The sequence below is a fragment of the Chionomys nivalis genome, chromosome 9 (genome assembly GCF_950005125.1).
Source record: "Chionomys nivalis chromosome 9, mChiNiv1.1, whole genome shotgun sequence".
Taxonomy (NCBI): domain Eukaryota; kingdom Metazoa; phylum Chordata; class Mammalia; order Rodentia; family Cricetidae; genus Chionomys; species Chionomys nivalis.
Genome location: NC_080094.1, coordinates 11,595,433 through 11,612,724, shown reverse-complemented (window position 1 = coordinate 11,612,724; position 17,292 = coordinate 11,595,433). Strand labels below are relative to the sequence as shown.

At 46.7% G+C, this 17,292-nt stretch overlaps 1 protein-coding gene across 2 annotated transcripts in view; it reads right to left on the bottom strand.

The window, feature by feature from the left end:
* Stau1 (staufen double-stranded RNA binding protein 1) overlaps positions 1 to 17,292 on the bottom strand; it is a 39,118-nt gene that overhangs the window by 9,300 nt on the left and 12,526 nt on the right. For both annotated transcript variants that reach the window (XM_057781806.1, XM_057781807.1), the window contains exons 2-4: positions 6,428 to 6,566; positions 5,398 to 5,563; positions 2,450 to 2,548 (exon numbers count right to left, since the gene is read on the bottom strand). In XM_057781806.1, coding sequence (XP_057637789.1) covers positions 2,450 to 2,548; positions 5,398 to 5,563; positions 6,428 to 6,507 — 345 coding nt within the window. In that variant the 5' untranslated portion in view covers positions 6,508 to 6,566. The remainder of the gene's footprint in view (positions 1 to 2,449; positions 2,549 to 5,397; positions 5,564 to 6,427; positions 6,567 to 17,292) is intronic.

The following is a 17,292-nucleotide window of genomic DNA, read 5'->3' as shown; positions in this document are numbered from 1 at the left end:
TCTGAGAAGGACTCTACCTTTGAAAAGATGCACATCCTGAATCTAGTCCCTCAGAATGAGAGCACTCAACTACCAACTCACCAAGCTCACGAAGGCTGAGGACTGTCAGAGATGAAAGGTGACCACAAAGATAAGACTGAAAGGAGGCCCTGGGCTGCACAGCAGAACAGTAAAAACACCCCCAAGAACAGTGGGGAGTGCAGGAAGAGGGGGTGTGTGAGGTGACAGCAGAGCTCAGCTTCCTGTACGACCACGGCATGAGCTTAAAGTCCCTCCAGTCACACATCTGTCCTGCTTCAGGCTGTCCTGTCAAATCTGACAGTTTTGAAAGCAGTTGAAAGAAATGCCCAGGAAACAAAGTTTGTCAAAGAAACAGCTGTCCATGGGAGAGGAGCCCACAGGTGCACACGTCCTCAGATCAAATATATGTTGGCTTACTCTGACCTCACAGCCCACACTGAACCTGACTGGAAATTAACTATTGTGTTCATTTATTCAACAATACTTTCTGAGAATCCAGTATGGGCCATACAATCTGCCACAAGCATCAGAAAAGGCAGGCCCTGCTCAATCCACCAACAGATGCCGCTGTGACCCTTCTGACCTGACAGTCACTCATCAGGAATATTTCAACCAGCACCACCTAGAGATGAACCACGATGGTTCCACATCATTACCTCATGTACTTATTTGCATGAAAATATCTCCACAGCCCTAAGCACTAGAACACACTTGGTACCCAGTTGGTGGCACTGTCTGAAGAGGTCAAGGAGGTGCTAAGAAAGTAGCACATCACCATGGATAAGCATTGCGAATACAGAGTCTCATCCTATTCCACTTCTCTGTTTCATGTTTGCCACTGAAGACACAGACTCAGCACCTGCTCTTTCAGCCCCGCCTACCCACTTGCTGCCATGATGGATGGACTCTTACTGCTCTGGATGCAGAAGCCAAAACAGACTCTGCCTTGGTTGTAGTATCTTAGTACAGCAAGAAAAAAGTAGTAGGAAAAAAAAAAAAAAAAGTAGTAGGGGCTGGAGAGATGGCTCAGAGGTTAAGAGCACTGACTGTTCTTCCAGAGGTCCTGAGTTCAATTCCCAGCAACCACATGGTGGCTCACAACCATCTGTAATGAGATCTGGCGCCCACGTCTGGCATGCAGGCATACATAAAGGAAGAATGTTGTACACATAATAAATAAAATCTTTAAAAAAAAGAAAGAAAGAAAAAAGTAGTACACCTTACAAGACCATCACTAGGGGGCACCCTGACGGTTTCTCTTTGGTGGCTGCTTGACATGTCTCTGGAATGCTACCTACTCCTAAAAGCAAGTTGTGAACGTGGAAAAGGGGGGTAACCTAATCCCCAGATCCACCACAATAAAAGGCTCCAAAAAGCTCTGAGACTCAGGCCAGTGACCAGTAAAAATGGCTGACAAACTTATCAAGAATTGAAGGGTGATCTGGGGAGCCGGACACCTTCATATTGGCCATCCTCTCTCCTGTCTCTAAAGCTGCACTCTCGTGCAATACTACCCTAAGAAAGGGCAGATTTTCCTTTCCTTACAGGGAACGCTCAGGGAGAGTCTGGGATACAGCTTCCACCCAGCAACTAACTAGCCCTGTCACTCTATGCCATGTCTCCTTCCTACCCTAGCCAGCCACATGGTGCCTCCCCAAGGGAAGACAGCATATAAGACAGGAGTATCTGATTTCTGAAGCAGGGAACAAGGACAGTTCTCACACAGGCTGGTCTGGGAGGCAAGCACAGATCACCCTGCCTCTGCCCCATGGTGGGAAGTGGACATCACCTGCCAGATCATAGGACAGTTACTCTGACCTGGCTATGGGATGAAGGGTAAATGGGAAACATGCATCAGGAGAAGATATGCATTTTATGAAATAAAATGAGGGGATCATTATAAATGCAGAATTAAAATATTCTACAAGATAACAGCTTCACGCCGCCAACACTCGGGGAGGCAGAGGCAGACAGATCTCTGTGAGTTCAAGGCCAGCCTGGTCTACAAGAGCTAGTTCCAGGACAGGCACCAAAGCTATAGAGAAACCCCGTCAGAGGAAACAAAAAAACAAAAAACCAACAATCCTCCTTCAGGCTATTCCTGTTGGGTACAATGTCCCGCAGCCAGTCTGACTAAGCCTCCACCTAAAGAGACAGGATCTGGGAGGGAACATTGCTTTCCAGAGCAAGGGGAGGGACAGGGCCTGTGTGCAAGTGTGAAGACGAGTATGGCACAGTTCACTTTCCTAGGGACAGAGACCCACAGACACTCGCAGGAAGACACAGTAACCCCTGCTCTGAGGGGACCGTCTAGCCCATCAATGTGAAGGGCCACCTTAGCTGAGCACTACTCCAGGATTTAGGAGCACGCGGATCCCATCATGAATCCTGACAGGATCTGGTAAAGACAATGTTGTGCATGTCTTACCTCAAAATTCACAGGCAAATTCCGCTTCAGTGCAATCTCAAACACTTGGCTTATTTCTGATTTATTGAGGTTTTCTTCTTCTGATTCTCTTCCATTCATCTACAGAAAAATAATTGTTAGGAGTCAACTTTGAGGAGCCAAGTATGGTGATATACACCTTTAATCCCAGTAATCAGGAGTCAGAGGCAGGTGTATCCCTGAGTTCAAGGCCAGCCTGGTTTACAGGATGAGTTCTAAGATAGCCAGAACTTTATAGTCTCAAAAAAATTAAAACATAAAAAAATACTCAATTTTCAGTTAATCCATCTATAGTAACTGAACCTCAGTTTTACAGAGTTAGCAATGAACCAGAGATGGAGAACTGAACCTTCAGCCTCATGTCAAATACTGTCCAAATTCAGCTAGTAAACCCATTATAATAAGCCACAGCAGTGCCTTGGGGTACAATGGGCCTGGCGGTGCTATAGAAGGCACCAATGCTTCTAGGGAGAATAAGAATGGCCAAGTCCACAAGCCAGAGTCAGTCGGAGGAAAATCCCTCCGTGGTAGGCGCACAGGCATACTATAGAGGCCCTGGAAACCATGTCTGTAAATAATGCAGAGGACCAGAATGCCCAATAGCGCTGGCTCACACAGTGCAGCAGGCAAACAGCCAAGGCACAAACCAATAAAGTATCCTCAACCAGGGTAGAGTCCACCTTGGTACCAAGGTTCACCAGTCCTCATTCCTGGCAGGAGGGCTCAGAGGGGCCCAGGCCACCTCTCTTTAGCTGGGAATATGGGTTCTACAGAGTTTAGCAGACTCTGGACAGCTAGCTCAACACAGCACCAGCAGATCCGGACCTGGCCAGAGCTGCTAGCTTGGCACTGTAGCTTTCTTTTGCCAAATTTGTCAACTTCTGTTTCCAGGATTAGCCCTAAGAGGAACTCCTGGCTGAACTTGCTAACAGGCTTTGCTGTGTGGGTCAGTTCATCAAGCAGACCCGCCCACAAGAGAGTGAGCGAGCCGTAAAGGTCATAAGAGAAGCAGAGCTCCTGGGCACTGACCACTGACCCACAGACACCATCCAGGCAGACCCACAGCAACACGTTTATTCCAGATCCACATCAGTGCTTTCTCCTGCTCCTCCACAATGTGTTCGCTTCCTTCCTAGCGAGGGCCCTTTCATTGCAGCCTCATCAGCATCGTGTGCCCAGTGCCTGGATGGGTCCTAACTCCTCAACAGGAAGGGCCCTGGCCTTCTTTTGCTTATGGGCTGGCCATATTGCTCAAGCTGGACTCGAGGGACACTCCTGCCTCAACCTCCTAATCAGCTGGGAACAGAGGGGTACATCACTCCCTGGCCTTGTGCTTGCTTCTTATAGGGCACTTCTTAAAGCCCATTTTACAACCAAGTGCCATAGAAACCTGAGCATCTAAAAGGTTTAGTTTGAAATTTAACTTTGTGTGAGGGAACCAGGCCACCTCAGACATCACCCAAGGCCCCACCCTTCGAGACACTCTCTCACTAGCATAGAGCTGCTCAAGCAGCTACTGACTGACAATTTAAGAATTACTCTTCTTGCCAGGCAGAGGTGGCACACACCTTTAGTCCCAGCACTTGGGAGGCAAAGGCAGGCAAAGCTCTGAGTTGGAGGCCAGCCTGGTCTAGTGAGTTCCAAGGCAGAGAAGGCTACAGAGAGAAACACTGTCTCAAATAAACCAAAAAAAAAAAAGGATGACTCTTCAGTCACAGAAAAGAAAAACCATTCAGATTCTTTTCCTAACAATGGAAGTCTTAAACTGCAGCCCAGGGCTGATAACATAGCTCAGTGTATGATTAGCATCAACCTTCCACAATAGGAAAACAAGACAAAGAAAGGCCCCAAATTCATAAACACTCCTCTCTTCCAGAAGTGGCTTCTCCACACTGAGAATGCCCGAGAAGCAGTTGGATTATACATGTACAAGAATTAAGCTGTGAGTTTATCTAATGTGATCTTTAATAAAAACAACATAAAACATGAGGCTCCAGGCCTGCCTAGCCTATAAAACATGGCAGGAGCCAGGCTGTGATTTCTGGGAATGAGCCTTAAGAACCAGTTTCCATTTCCTGTCTTCAAGGATGCTCTTTTGCACTGTATTTTGCCTGTGCATATGTCTGTGAAGGTGTTAGATTTTCTGGAACTGAAGTTACAGTCACCATGTGGGTGCTGGGAACGGAACCCAAGTCCTCTGGAAGAGCTGTCAGTGCTCTTAACCACTGAGCCCGTCTCTCCAGCCCCAGGACACGCATTCTTCAGTCACCAAACTGTGAGGAAGTGCAAACAGTCCCAGCAGAGGGAACTAAACAGGAACTAAGGTCCCTGCAGAGGGAGTCATTTTGTCACTAGGCCCTCCCAACTGCTGGTGAACTTCCTGTGCCAAAACTAAGCAGAGCGGACAAGTTGCCACACCTATAGCCCTGCCAAGCTGCAGGGTGAGCAAAAACCTGTACCGTGTTCTGGGACAGTGTGCTAGAAAGACAGCAATTCTCTAACTTAATACCACAAATCAGTGGGGTCTAGCTGGTGTGCTGGCTTCACAGCTTTGATTTCAGCACTTGGGAGGCAGAGGCAGGCAGAGCTCTGTGAGTCTGAGGCCAGCCTGGTCTACATTGCCAGTTCTGACCAACCAGAGCTACACAGTGAAAGAAAGGAGAGAGAGAGAAAGAGAGCGCGCACATCAATCAGCAGCTCCAACAGCTCGGGTGTCAGCATTGAGAAAGAGCCCCCAGCCTTCTCAGCACACTCCCGTCATGTCCACATCACTCAGGCTGTGCCAGAGTAGAAAGAAAGGAAAGGCTGCTCAGCTTTCCTGCGGAGACATTTAGGAGACCTCTCCAGGCCACAGAATGTCAATGGCTGTCAGCCTATGACTACAGACAGCGTCAGCAGCAGCAGGCTGTCCCAGGCCTGTGTCCACCCACCTCCAGCCTCTCTGGTGGAGGCTCATTCTGCAGAGTCCTCAGTGCTCTGGCGGTAGCATCGTGTTTCACAGCTTGTCTCGTCTTTCCTTTCCCGTTAAACTGCTGTCCTCCCACAGAAAGCTCAACTTGGTAGAGTAACGGCGGAACTGGAAATGGGTAAAAGTACCTACAAATAGAGGGTGGAGGTTTCAGTCTCCGGTTGGTAAGTCACCCATGCCTTCTTCAGCAAATCCCACATTTCCTGTACTGTGGTCTCATCACTGTGTTTGCAGCACAGTGGAGGCTGCCTCAAGGCTCACACTGAACTGCAGCTGCTGCAGAGGAAAGACAGACAAGCAGGGGACAAGTCACACTGACGTCAAGCTCGTGGCTGACTCTCCATGCGGCTGTACTGACAGGGTCCAGGATGGACTGCGTGTGCTCAGAGAAACTCAGCTCACTTTATGCACTCGCACATCTCCCAAGCAATCTGGGGATTTTAAGGGTGAAGCCTTTTAGAAAGGACCCTCATTTCTGAAATTTCAGTAACACCAAATTCAAGAGTCGGTTCCTTCAACTTCAAAGTCTGTATTTTTGAGGTTTTGCTACTTCCCACTTCATCAGAGGAAGGGAGGAAAATAAAACGTCTATTCACTAACATCTCACTCCTTACAACAAAGACTTGCAGCAACACATCAGGATCTCATGTAGCCCAGGCTGGCCAGGCTACTATGCAGCAGGTGATCTTTTTGCCTCCACCTCTTGACGCTGGGATTACAGGCATTCTGGAAGCACACTAGGTTTCAGTACTTCTCAGTGTTCATCAGTCTTAGTGTCTGACAAAGTACAACAGTCAACAAACAGCAGGCAGGAAGCACGTGTTGCAGGGCCCAGGGTGGCCGGACGGTGAGTGTGAGCAGCTGCTCCCGAGGAACCTGCTCCGGCCATCTGCCAAGACAGCACCAATGGCACACCCTAACCCCAGTCAGGTCAAATCATGACTCCTGTCACAATTTACAGACATCCCAGCTATTTCCACGCCAGCACATACCTGGGGGGATAGGCACCTCCACGCATGCCGTAGCTATAGGTGGACTGCATCCGAGAGTGAGGGTCCACGGGCTTATACATTGGTTTTCTTTCCAGTTTCACGCAAAGTGCATTGAGCTCAGTGGTAGGAGCTATACTTTCTGCAACACAAAATCATATAAAGAACAGTTTCAGGCCCTGGACACTGATGAGTGTGCCTGTAAATCAGACTCAGAGAATGTACTGCAAAGAGCACTGGCTGCTCTTCCAGAGGTCCTGAGTTCAATTCCCAACAACCACATGGTGGCTCACAACCATCTGTAATGAGGTCTGGTGCCCTCTTCTGGCCTGCAGACATATACACAGACAGAATATTGTATACATAGTAAATAAATAAATATTAAAAAAAAATAAAAAAGAAAGAAAGTCCTTCCTTTCCCCAGCCGTGGCAGCAGCTGTACTGAGAACAAGCACAAACCACCTCCAGGGCTGAGGCGAGCAGCCCACTGCGCTGCGGACGGCTGCCAACCTGGACCCTGGGCACTTCTGGTGGGTGTGGTTTAAAAGGATTGCCCAGCTGGGCAGTGGTGGCGCACGACTGTAATCTCAGCACTCGGGAGGCAGAGGCAGGCGGATCTCTGTGAGTTCGAGACCAGCCTGGTCTACAAAGGGAGTTCCAGGACAGGCTCCAAAGCTACAGAGAAACCCTGTCTCGAAAAAAAAAGAAAAAAAATAAAAGGACCGCCCATCAACGTAGAAAGATGTTTTCCACTTCTCGTTGTGAGACAATCTCACATTATTGTAATGAACCAACAGAGAGACCCTTCAAATACAATTATGCTTGTTTGTAAAGACTGATTTTTATTTTATGTGTATGGATGTTTTGCCTATATGCATACCACACGTGTGCCTAGTGCCCGAGGAGACCAAAGAATGTGTAGTATCCCCTAACTGGGGTGACAAACAGTTGAGAACTGCCATATGGTGCTGGGAACTGAACCCATGTCCTCTGGAAGAACAGTGACTGCTTTTAACCACTAAGCCACTGCTCTCGCTCCTGATTTTAATCAGGTATCAGATAGACTGCAAGAACTAAAGGCAGTGACAACTCAAGCAAGGGATGAGAGCTGGCTCAGACTGAGAGCACCTGCTGCTCGTGCACAAGACCTAGACTCAGTTCTAAGCACTCACACCAGGCAGCTCACAACTGTCTCTAACCCCATGTGTGCCCTCTGGTCCCCACATGGTGCACATAAACTCATGCATGTACACACATACAAACATGAAATATTAAATCTGTAACAACTGTTTTGCATGATAGTCTTTTATTCTCCAAGGTTGAAAAAGAAAACAAAGATAACTGAGAAAGCCCAATCTTCCTTAGAGACAAAGGTTCCCCGTGTATCATCAGCCCCCCACCCAGACTGCTGACAAGCAGCCTCACTGACTTCCCACCTTCTCTCCTTCCCCAGAAGGGAAGCAAGCAGGAAAGACCTGAGGAAGGCTGCAGACAAGAGGTCCCAAGGGTTAGAACATTTATGGCAAATCAATCATAGCACTTGGAAATTGTTTACTCCAAATCCTACACAATCTCATGTGATTTAGAGTTTTAAAAGCCAAATACTCCGGGCTGGAGAGATGGCTCAGTGGTTAATAGCACCGGCTGCTCTTCCAGAGATTTAAATTCAATTCCCAGCAACCACATGGTGGCTCACAACCATCTACAGTGGGATCGGATGACCTCGTCTGTCGTAAAAGTGTACACACAAATAGAGCACTCATACATCAAATAAATAAATCTGGGAGGGGGGGACGGAGGGAGGGAGCGGGGGAGGAAGGGAGGGAGGGAGGGAGGGAGGAAAGACGGAAGGAAAAGGAAGAGCCAAATACTCCAAGAGAGCATGTGTTTTCTTGATCTACCTTGCAAGGGTAAAAGTAGAGGCAATTCATTGGGCAATGGTGGCACACTCCTTTAATCCCAGCACTTGGGAGACAGGCACAGGTGGATCTCTGTGAGTTCAAGGCCAGCCTGGTCTACAAGAGCTAGTTCCAGGAGAGGCTCCAAAGCTACAGAGAAACCCTGTCTCAAAAAAACAAAAAAAAAAAAGGAGGCAATTCTCAGTGAGCCAGGCATAGTGGTGCACATGTGAGCTTGGCCGGACGGTGGTGGCGCACGCCTTTAATCCCAGCACTTGGGAGGCAGAGGCAAACGGATCTCTGTGAGTTCGAGACCAGCCTGGTCTACAAGAGCTAGTTCCTTCCAGGACAGGCTCCAAAACCACAGAGAAACCCTGTCTCGAAAAACCAAAAAAAAAAAAAAAAAAAAAACTGTGAGCTTGTATCCCTTATTCTTAGCAGTTTGAAATTTTGTATTTTGAGCCACAGTCCCGTGTGCAGTAGCACAGAAACCAGACAACCTTGTCTGTATAAGTCATCAGAGAACGTTGGACAATCATTTACCCCAGAGAGGTAGGCCTTGTTCAGACACAAACTTGATTCGGGCTAAACCATGCTGACAGCTGACTCATTCACAAGATAAATTTGGATTTTTCTTCTCCTTGGATTTTCCGTGGTGGAAGAGACTGAAAATTAACCAAATTCATGGACATTAGCAGCAGTATGACTTCTAGTTTCCCAGGGATGGAAAACTGCAAAGCATGCTGGGAGTGTATGCTTAGAGAAGACAAAATCAGAATCATTCCTGAACCACCTATAGCCGAGAAACCTAGGAAAATGAGTGAGTACTGTGTCTTCATAGGGCTAGAGCTACCGTTCACTGAAACAGCCCTGACCTAGCATACATTAAGTGCTAGGTGCCATACCCAGCACTGCAAACTAACAACAACGGAGAGAGGAGAGAGCACACACCTAGGACGGGCACAACCGGAGCCTGACAAGGCACTGCTGTTGGAGCAGCCTGAAAGCCCACAAGCAGGGCCCCTGAGCAGGCTGCCATGCCAAAGCTCAGCTATCTCCCAGTCATGACTGCCATTCTCAAACCTGGCTTCTCATTCCTTGAACATTCTTTTTTTTTTTTTAAATATTTATTTATTTATTATGTATACAATATTCTGTCTGTGTGTATGTCTACAGGCCACAAGAGGGCACCAGACTTCATTACAGATGATTGTGAGCCACCATGTGGTTGCCGGGAATTGAACTCAGGACCATTGGAAGAGCAGGCAATGCTCTTAACCACTGAGCCATCTCTCCAGCCCTCCTTGAACATTCTTAAGACTGCTGTTCTCCACTGTGATCTACTTTTGACAATTACTAAGTAAAATGTCATGGCCCTTGTGGGAGTCTTACAAAGTGAACCACGTATGCCAGCCTGGTCTACAGAGTGAGTTTCAGGACAGGCCCCAAAGCTGTCCACAGAGAATCCCGGTCTTGAAAACAAAAACAAAAACAAACAAACAAAAACAAAGTGAACCACATGCAAAGGGAACAGCACACACACGGATGGCAAGGTAGCTCAGTGAGGCTGAAGGCTGAGTTTGAGGCCTGGAAGGCAGGAAGAGAGCTGACTCTACAGAGCTGTCCTCTCACCTCCACGTGCAAGGTATGGCATAGGTGTATGCATGTAGGATACACAATAAATAATTTAGATCTTTAAAACTATACCTGTAGCCAGGCATAGAGATGTAGGCATTTAATCTGGCAAATGGGAGGCAAAGACAGGCATAGCTTTGTAAATTTGTGACCAGCCTGTTCTGCCCAGTGAGTTACAGTGTAGCCAGAACTGCATAATGAGACCCTATCTCAAAAAAGAAAGAAAACAAAACAAAACCCAACTGTAATCCCAACATTCAGGAGGCTGACTCAGGAGAACTGCTTTGAGTTCAAGGACAGCCTAAGTTACCTAGAGTTCAAGTCAACCTGGGCTTTGTGATAAGGCACTTCTCCAGGCAAGCAAAGACTTGGCGGAAAGGTATGGTGATGCACACCTTCAATCCCACCTGGGAAATAGAGGCAGATGGGTCTCAATGAGTTTGAGGCCAACCTGGTCTACATATTTCCTGGATAGTCAGAGCTACATAAAGGGATCCTATCTCAAAAAACAAAGAAAAGAAAAAGCAGTAAATCCCAGGGGAGTACAGCGGTCTGTGCTTTTCCCTTAGGACAGTCAAACACATCTGGAGAGAAGTAAGGTGATAATCGGCCATTTAGCCTGGGAGGCAGGCTAAAGGATTCTGATGGAGCAGATCAAATTGTGGAATAGCTAAGCAAAAAAGAGCCAGGATCTTTACAGATCTGCACGCCTTTAATCCCAGTACTCAGGAGGCAAAGGCAGAGGCAGGTGAAGTTCTGAATTTGAGGCCTGTCTGGCCTACAAAGTGAGTTCCAGGACAGCCAGGGCTACACAGATTAAAAAAATGAAGAACAGATTTACACAGCAGGCAAATACGTTCAGAGAGTAAAGACCTTTGCCAATAAAACCAGATGAGCTGAGTTCTGTTCCCCAGTCTTAAATTGTCCTTTGACCTCCACACTCACACAAGTGTCCACTCACGCACACACATGATTTATTAAAGTAAAACAATGTTTTTTAACGGACAGATTTATAAAATAAAATTTAAAAAAAAATGAGACAAGCAAGAACGGTGTCCACAGAAGGGCAGCTACCCAGGCAGGACTGTAAAGTCTGTTACAGGTACCCCGGTGTGGAAGCACCCAAACTCACACGCATGTGTGCAATGATCTCGTCACACCAGGGAAGAAGGAACCACCTGTACGTTCTTCCTCCAAGTGTGTCAAGACTTTCCTAACTCATGACATCTTTAGTTATTTTTCATTTCCTAGTGACCAGATCTGAAAACCTTTAAATGCATCCCTTTTCAAAAGAAATCTGTTTCTTTCTTTAGTTTCTAACCAGCCCTCCTTACGGGCTCTGAACTACCCTACAATTTTCCTGACTTAAACTCACTTTAATTCAAAATAAAAATTAAGGGCCTACATACATGACAACTCGGTGAACAAAAGCTTTGGACGCCAAGCCTGGAACAACACGATAAGAGAGAACAGAGCCTCATCAAGTGTCCTGGTTGACACTTGACACAACTTAACAAAGTGCTGGAGGAAAGGGCCACCCCACTGCTTAGACCCAAAATAATCACACAGAAACTGTATTAATTAAATCACTCCGTGGCCCATTAGCTCTAGCTTCTTATTGGCTAACTCTTATATATTAATTTAACCCATTTTTATTAATCTGTATATCACGAGGTCATGGCCTACCAGCAAAGTTGCAGCACATCTGTCTCTGGTGGCTCCATGGCATCTCTAACTCTGCCTTCTTTCTCCCATGCTATAGTCCAAGCCAGTTCTTTATTCATTAACCAATAAAAGCAACACATAGACAGGAGGACCTCCCACACCACAAAAGCTAGAGTCACATGACACAGGAGAAGAGGGATCCTCACTTGAGAAAATGCTTCCATAAGATTGGGCTGTAGGCAGGCCTGTGGGGCATTTTCTTAATTAGTGATTGATGGGGAGCGGGGCCGCACACTGCAGGTGGTACCATCCTGGTAGTCCTGGCTTCCATAAGAAAGCAAGCTGAGCAAGCCAGTAAGCAGCACCCTTCCATGGCCTCTGCATCAGCTCCTGCCCCCAGGTTCCTGTCATGTTTAGAGTTCCTGCCCTGACCTCCTTCAGTGAGAAACAGTAACTATGAAAGTGTAAGCCAAATAAACCCTTTCCTTTCCACGTTGCTTTGGTCATGGTACTTCAATTAATTAATGAATTATTTAATCAATCAATCAATTAATGTGTTTTTGTGTTTGGTTGGCTTGCTTTTGAGACAGGGTTTTTCTGTGTAGCCCTAGCTATCCTAGCATTAGCTTAGTAAACCAGGTTGGCTGTGAACTCACAGAAATCCTCCTGCCTCTGCCTCCCAAGTGCTGGCATTAAAGGAGTGCGCCACCACCGCCCAGCTCTGGCCATGTTATTTCATCACAGCAACACTAACCCAAACGAGACACCAAGTCGCCCTCTGACCGCCAAATGCATGCCACAATATATATTCACACACGTAAATACACGCAAGCAAACATATATATATATTTATATTTGCTGGGCACTAGTGGTGCATGCCTTTTAATCTCAGCACTCAGAGGCAGAGGCTGACAGATCTCTGAGTTTGAGGTCAGCCTGGTCTACAGAGCAAGCTCCAGGACAGCCAAGGCTACACAGAGAAACCCTGTCTCAAATAAATTAGATATAGATAGATAGATAGATAGATAGATAGATAGATAGATAGATAGATAGACAGACAAACAGACGGATAGATAGATTTCAAGAAAAATTAAGCCTTTAATCCCAGCACTTGGGAGGCAGAGGCAGGAGGATCTCTGGGAGTTCGAGGCCAGTCTGGTCTACAAGAGCTAGTTCCAGGACAGGCTCCAAAACCACAGAGAAACCCTGTCTCGAAAAAAAAAAAAAATTAATAAATGTTAATGACTCTGGTCTTGTAGTAAATCTGGCCACCCCTTTTTCTTGGTGAAAACTTTGCTGATGCCCTGAAAAGTGACTCAGACAGAAAAAGAGTTCATTAGTTCTGAGAAGTCATTCAAAAGGCAAAATTTTGATAGAACAATGACCATTCCAAGTGGTATTTCCTGTTCATGTCTTTCTGCCAGCTTCCAAGACTCTGAAACAGAGGAGGTTTGGGTTGGAGCAGTTACATGGCTGTCTACCCCACATCCATCCAAGGTTCCCTATCTGGACACAGAAGTGTAGACAGCAATACCTCCTTCTGCTTCCTAAAAGGAAAGTGGAGCACCTCAGCACTCCCTCTGGAAGCTGCCTGTCAGATGGGAACCCAGATGAGGAGGGGCCGAGCTCTTCTTTGTTGTGCTGGAGGACATGCTGCAGGGCTGTGAGCTGGTCTAAGTGCAGGTGTGGTGAGCAGGCAGCTAGCAGAAAGCCTGCAGCGAGAAGATGCCTGTCCTTGTTCAGTGTCTGGCTCCCAGAAAGAGCAGCAGACAGTCTGAATTAGAACTTCACGATGAGACAGGCCACTCTCAGCAAAATGAACAACATGCAAAAACTAACAGCTTTCGATGCAGTTAAGCCAGAGCAATGGAATCTAAATCTCTACATGAAAGTAGCGAGGGAAAGAAAATAAAAAGCTAAATTACAGAGGCAGAAGAGTAATTGCTGAAATGCCAGTCAATCCTGGCATTACCTCAGTTACAAAAACAGTTCATGCAGGGGCTGGAGAGATGGCTCAGCGGTTAAGAGCACTGGCTGCTCTTCCAAAGGTCCGGAGTTCAATTCCCAGCAACCATATGATGGCTCACAGCCATCTGTAATGAGATTTGGCGCCCTCTTCTGGCGTGCGGGCATACATGGAGGCAGAATGTTGTATACATAATAAATAAATCTTTAAAAAAAAAAACAAAACAGTCCATGCAACATGTAGCTATGCTGATCAGTTAGAAGTCTACAGCTCCGCCGGGCGGTGGTGGCGCACACCTTTAATCCCAGCACTTGGGAGGCAGAGGCAGGCAGATCTCTGTGAGTTCAAGACCAACCTGGTCTACAAGAGCTAGTTCCAGGACAGGCTCCAAAACCACAGAGAAACCCTGTCTCGAAAAAGCAAAAAAAAAAAAAAAAAGTCTACAGCTCCTTCTCATGCTGCTGCATCCTGGTTTGCATTTCCTGCAGTGATTTAAGGTGGTTTGCCATACCCATGCAATGTATGGTCATATTGTAAAGAGAATTGGCGATGTGTAGTGCTTAATATTTATAGGATATGGAAAGACTTCCTTGTCTCAAACCTGTGAGAAATTGAAAGCAACCTGGGTACTGACACCATTAGCAGGTCACTAGGAACTGCTGTTGTCTTCCATCATTTGACTTAGAGGAGGCATTTCTCACTGTTGCTGGTTCTTTCTCTTTATTAGGAGGTTCATCTAATTATAGATTCTAAGCCAGAAAATCACTGCACCAACCTTAAGGCTCACAATCCTGGAGTGACTTGAATAGACCCTGTGCTGCCCTGAATGAAGAGGATGGGAGCCCAGGGGACTGCAGGATGGCAAGATTGCAGGAAATAGAGGCTGGGGTGGGCTGAAGAGTTGCTCAGCAGTGGCTGCTCTTGCTGAGGACTCAGGTTCTATTCCTAGCACCCACATTGAGGCTCACATCTGCTCTAACTCCAGCTCCAGGAAGTCCAACATCCCTTCTGGCCTCCACAGCTACCATGCTCACATAGCTGGCACAGACATCAATCTATAGGCAAAATACAATAAAATAATTTCAAAAATAAAAAGTCAGGCTCACACCCTCAATCCCAGCACTCAGGAAGCACAGGCAAGTGGATCTCTGAGTTGGAGGCCAGCTGGTATACACAATGAGTTCTAGACTAACAAGCCTACAGAGACCCTATCCCCAAAACAAAATAAAACAAAAATTGGGGGGTTTGGAGAGTTGGCTCAGTGATTAAGAGGTCCGGTTTGTGGCCAGCGCCCCACATGGTGGCTCACAACCACGTATAACTCCAGTTCTTCTGACTGCCGTGGGCACTGCACACACATCATGCACAAACATACATGCAAGTAAGACATAGACATATAAAATAAAAATGTAAGCGTAGGAACAATTCCATACACACTTATGACCATTTTTCACAAAGCAGAGGAAGTTTGAAGGGAGCTGAAAGTGCTAGGATTTTATGGAAACAGGCAGCCAGGCAGGCCTCCAGCACATACCAACTAACTAGCCGTGCTCTGGCAGAAAAACCACACAATGACTTTTACCACCATGCCTCTCCCACAGATAAACCAGAGCAAGTAAGTTACTTGAAGCAAACCCCCAGAGAAGCGCCACAGGGCCTAGCTCAAACGACCTCGCGCCCTCAGTCCCCAGTGCTGCTGCACCGCACCAGTTTACTCCGGGAGTGGAACAAAAAAGTTACCCACCCATCCAAGATGCAGACAAGCTCCAAGTGTTGACTCACGAGTGTGCCCTTGTTCTGGAGAAAGAGCTCCCTCTCTTTCCCTGGCTCACTCCTAGTCTCCCTAAAGTCTTTCTTGAAAGCTTTACTCACTGGCAGGAGCCAATCAGTTTACTCCTATCGTAAACACCAACCAGAGTCAAGAGCAGAAAATGAACTAAAACAAAGCCCGTCCCAACAGGATCATCCCAACCTGTGGCAGAACTTAGACTGAATGAATGCCTAAACTTAGAAAGGGTGGGGCCCAAAGGAAGCCTTTTTGGCTCCTACTATATAAAGCAGGCCCAATGACAACATTTCCAGCTCCAGTCATAAATACGTGAGGATTTTAGAAGCTCAGAACAAACAGGCTTTCAATGAGACTGCCCCCAAAATGCTAGTCTCAAATACACCTCACAGAGTTAACGACTGGTTGAAATAAGCAGCTAAAAAGTACGGGGGGCCGGGCGGTGGTGGCGCACGCCTTTAATCCCAGCACTCGGGAGGCAGAGACAGGCGGATCTCTGTGAGTTCGAGACCAGCCTGGTCTACAAGAGCTAGTTCCAGGACAGACTCCAAAACCACAGAGAAACCCTGTCTCAAAAAACCAAAAAAAAAAAAAACCAAAAAAAAAAAAAAAAAAAAAAGTACGGGTGGCTCAGCGAGCGGTGCGTGCCACATGAGCATGAGGACCTGAATCTGATCCCCAGAACTCAAAAAGTCAAGACCAGTGGCAGAACACAGCTACTCATCCCAGTGCTGGGGAAGAACCCTGGGTTTGCTGCCCAGACAGTCTAGCCAATCAGCAAACTCCAGAATCAAAACAAAAAGGAAGACACCAAGTGTCAAGCTCTGGCCTGGCCACCACTGCCTCTCATAACACATGGGACGGGGGCAGTTAAAATATAATATACAGCTGGGCGGTGGTGGCGGACACCTTTAATCCCAGCATTTGGGGCAGAGGCATGCAGATCTCTATGAGTTCAAAGCTAGCCTGGTCTACAAAGTGAGTTTCACGACAGCCAGGACTGTGTCACAGAGAAACACTGTCTCAAAAAACAAAAACACAAAATAAAAAACCATAATATACAACAACTCTATAAGCTTTAAATTCTCACACAGTCAGCACTAAAACTCACCAGGCAAGAGGCTGGGGTGGAGGCTGGTGAAGCTGCACTTACTGTGCATACATAAGGAGATCTCTAGATTCAGTCACACACCCAGGCAAAAATAATAATAATAATAATAATAATAATAATAATAATAATAATAATAATAAAAGACACCAAGCAATACTCATTTGCCACTCTTTAATTACTTACTAATGTAACCCTGGGTATCATGTTTGAGCCTGAAGAGAGAATGAGAGGCAATGCTGTTAAGAGAACAACTCTGAGCCGGGCGGTGGTGGCGCACGCCTTTAATCCCAGCACTCGGGAGGCAGAGGCAGGCGGATCTCTGGGAGTTCGAGGCCAGCTTGGTATACAAGAGCTAGTTCCAGGACAGGCACCAAAAACTTGAGAGAAACCCTGTCTTGAAAATAAAAAAAAAAAAAAAAAAAAAAAAAAAAAAGAGAACAACTCTGTTCCTCCAGGAACATCTGGCAATGGCTGGGTATTTCTGATTGTCACATCTGATCAATGTAAAAGTGACCTCATATATTTAGAGGGTAGAGGAACCGGAGCACCAGTACAACGCCACAGCTGTAAATGGGAAAATATGCCATGTAGTCAGTCAGCCGCTCAGAGAACAAAGCTTTCCACTGTCGAGTTCAAAGCAGTCCTGAGGACCATGGCATTCCAATTGCTGTTAGCATCTTAGCATCTCCACCGCTGCACCTATAACCCTTCACACAAACCACCTTCCTTTAAACCTGCCTTTCAGGGTTGTTTCCTATCCAGTACATGAGGGCCTTATGAGAGATCAAACTGTCACTCATAGACAAA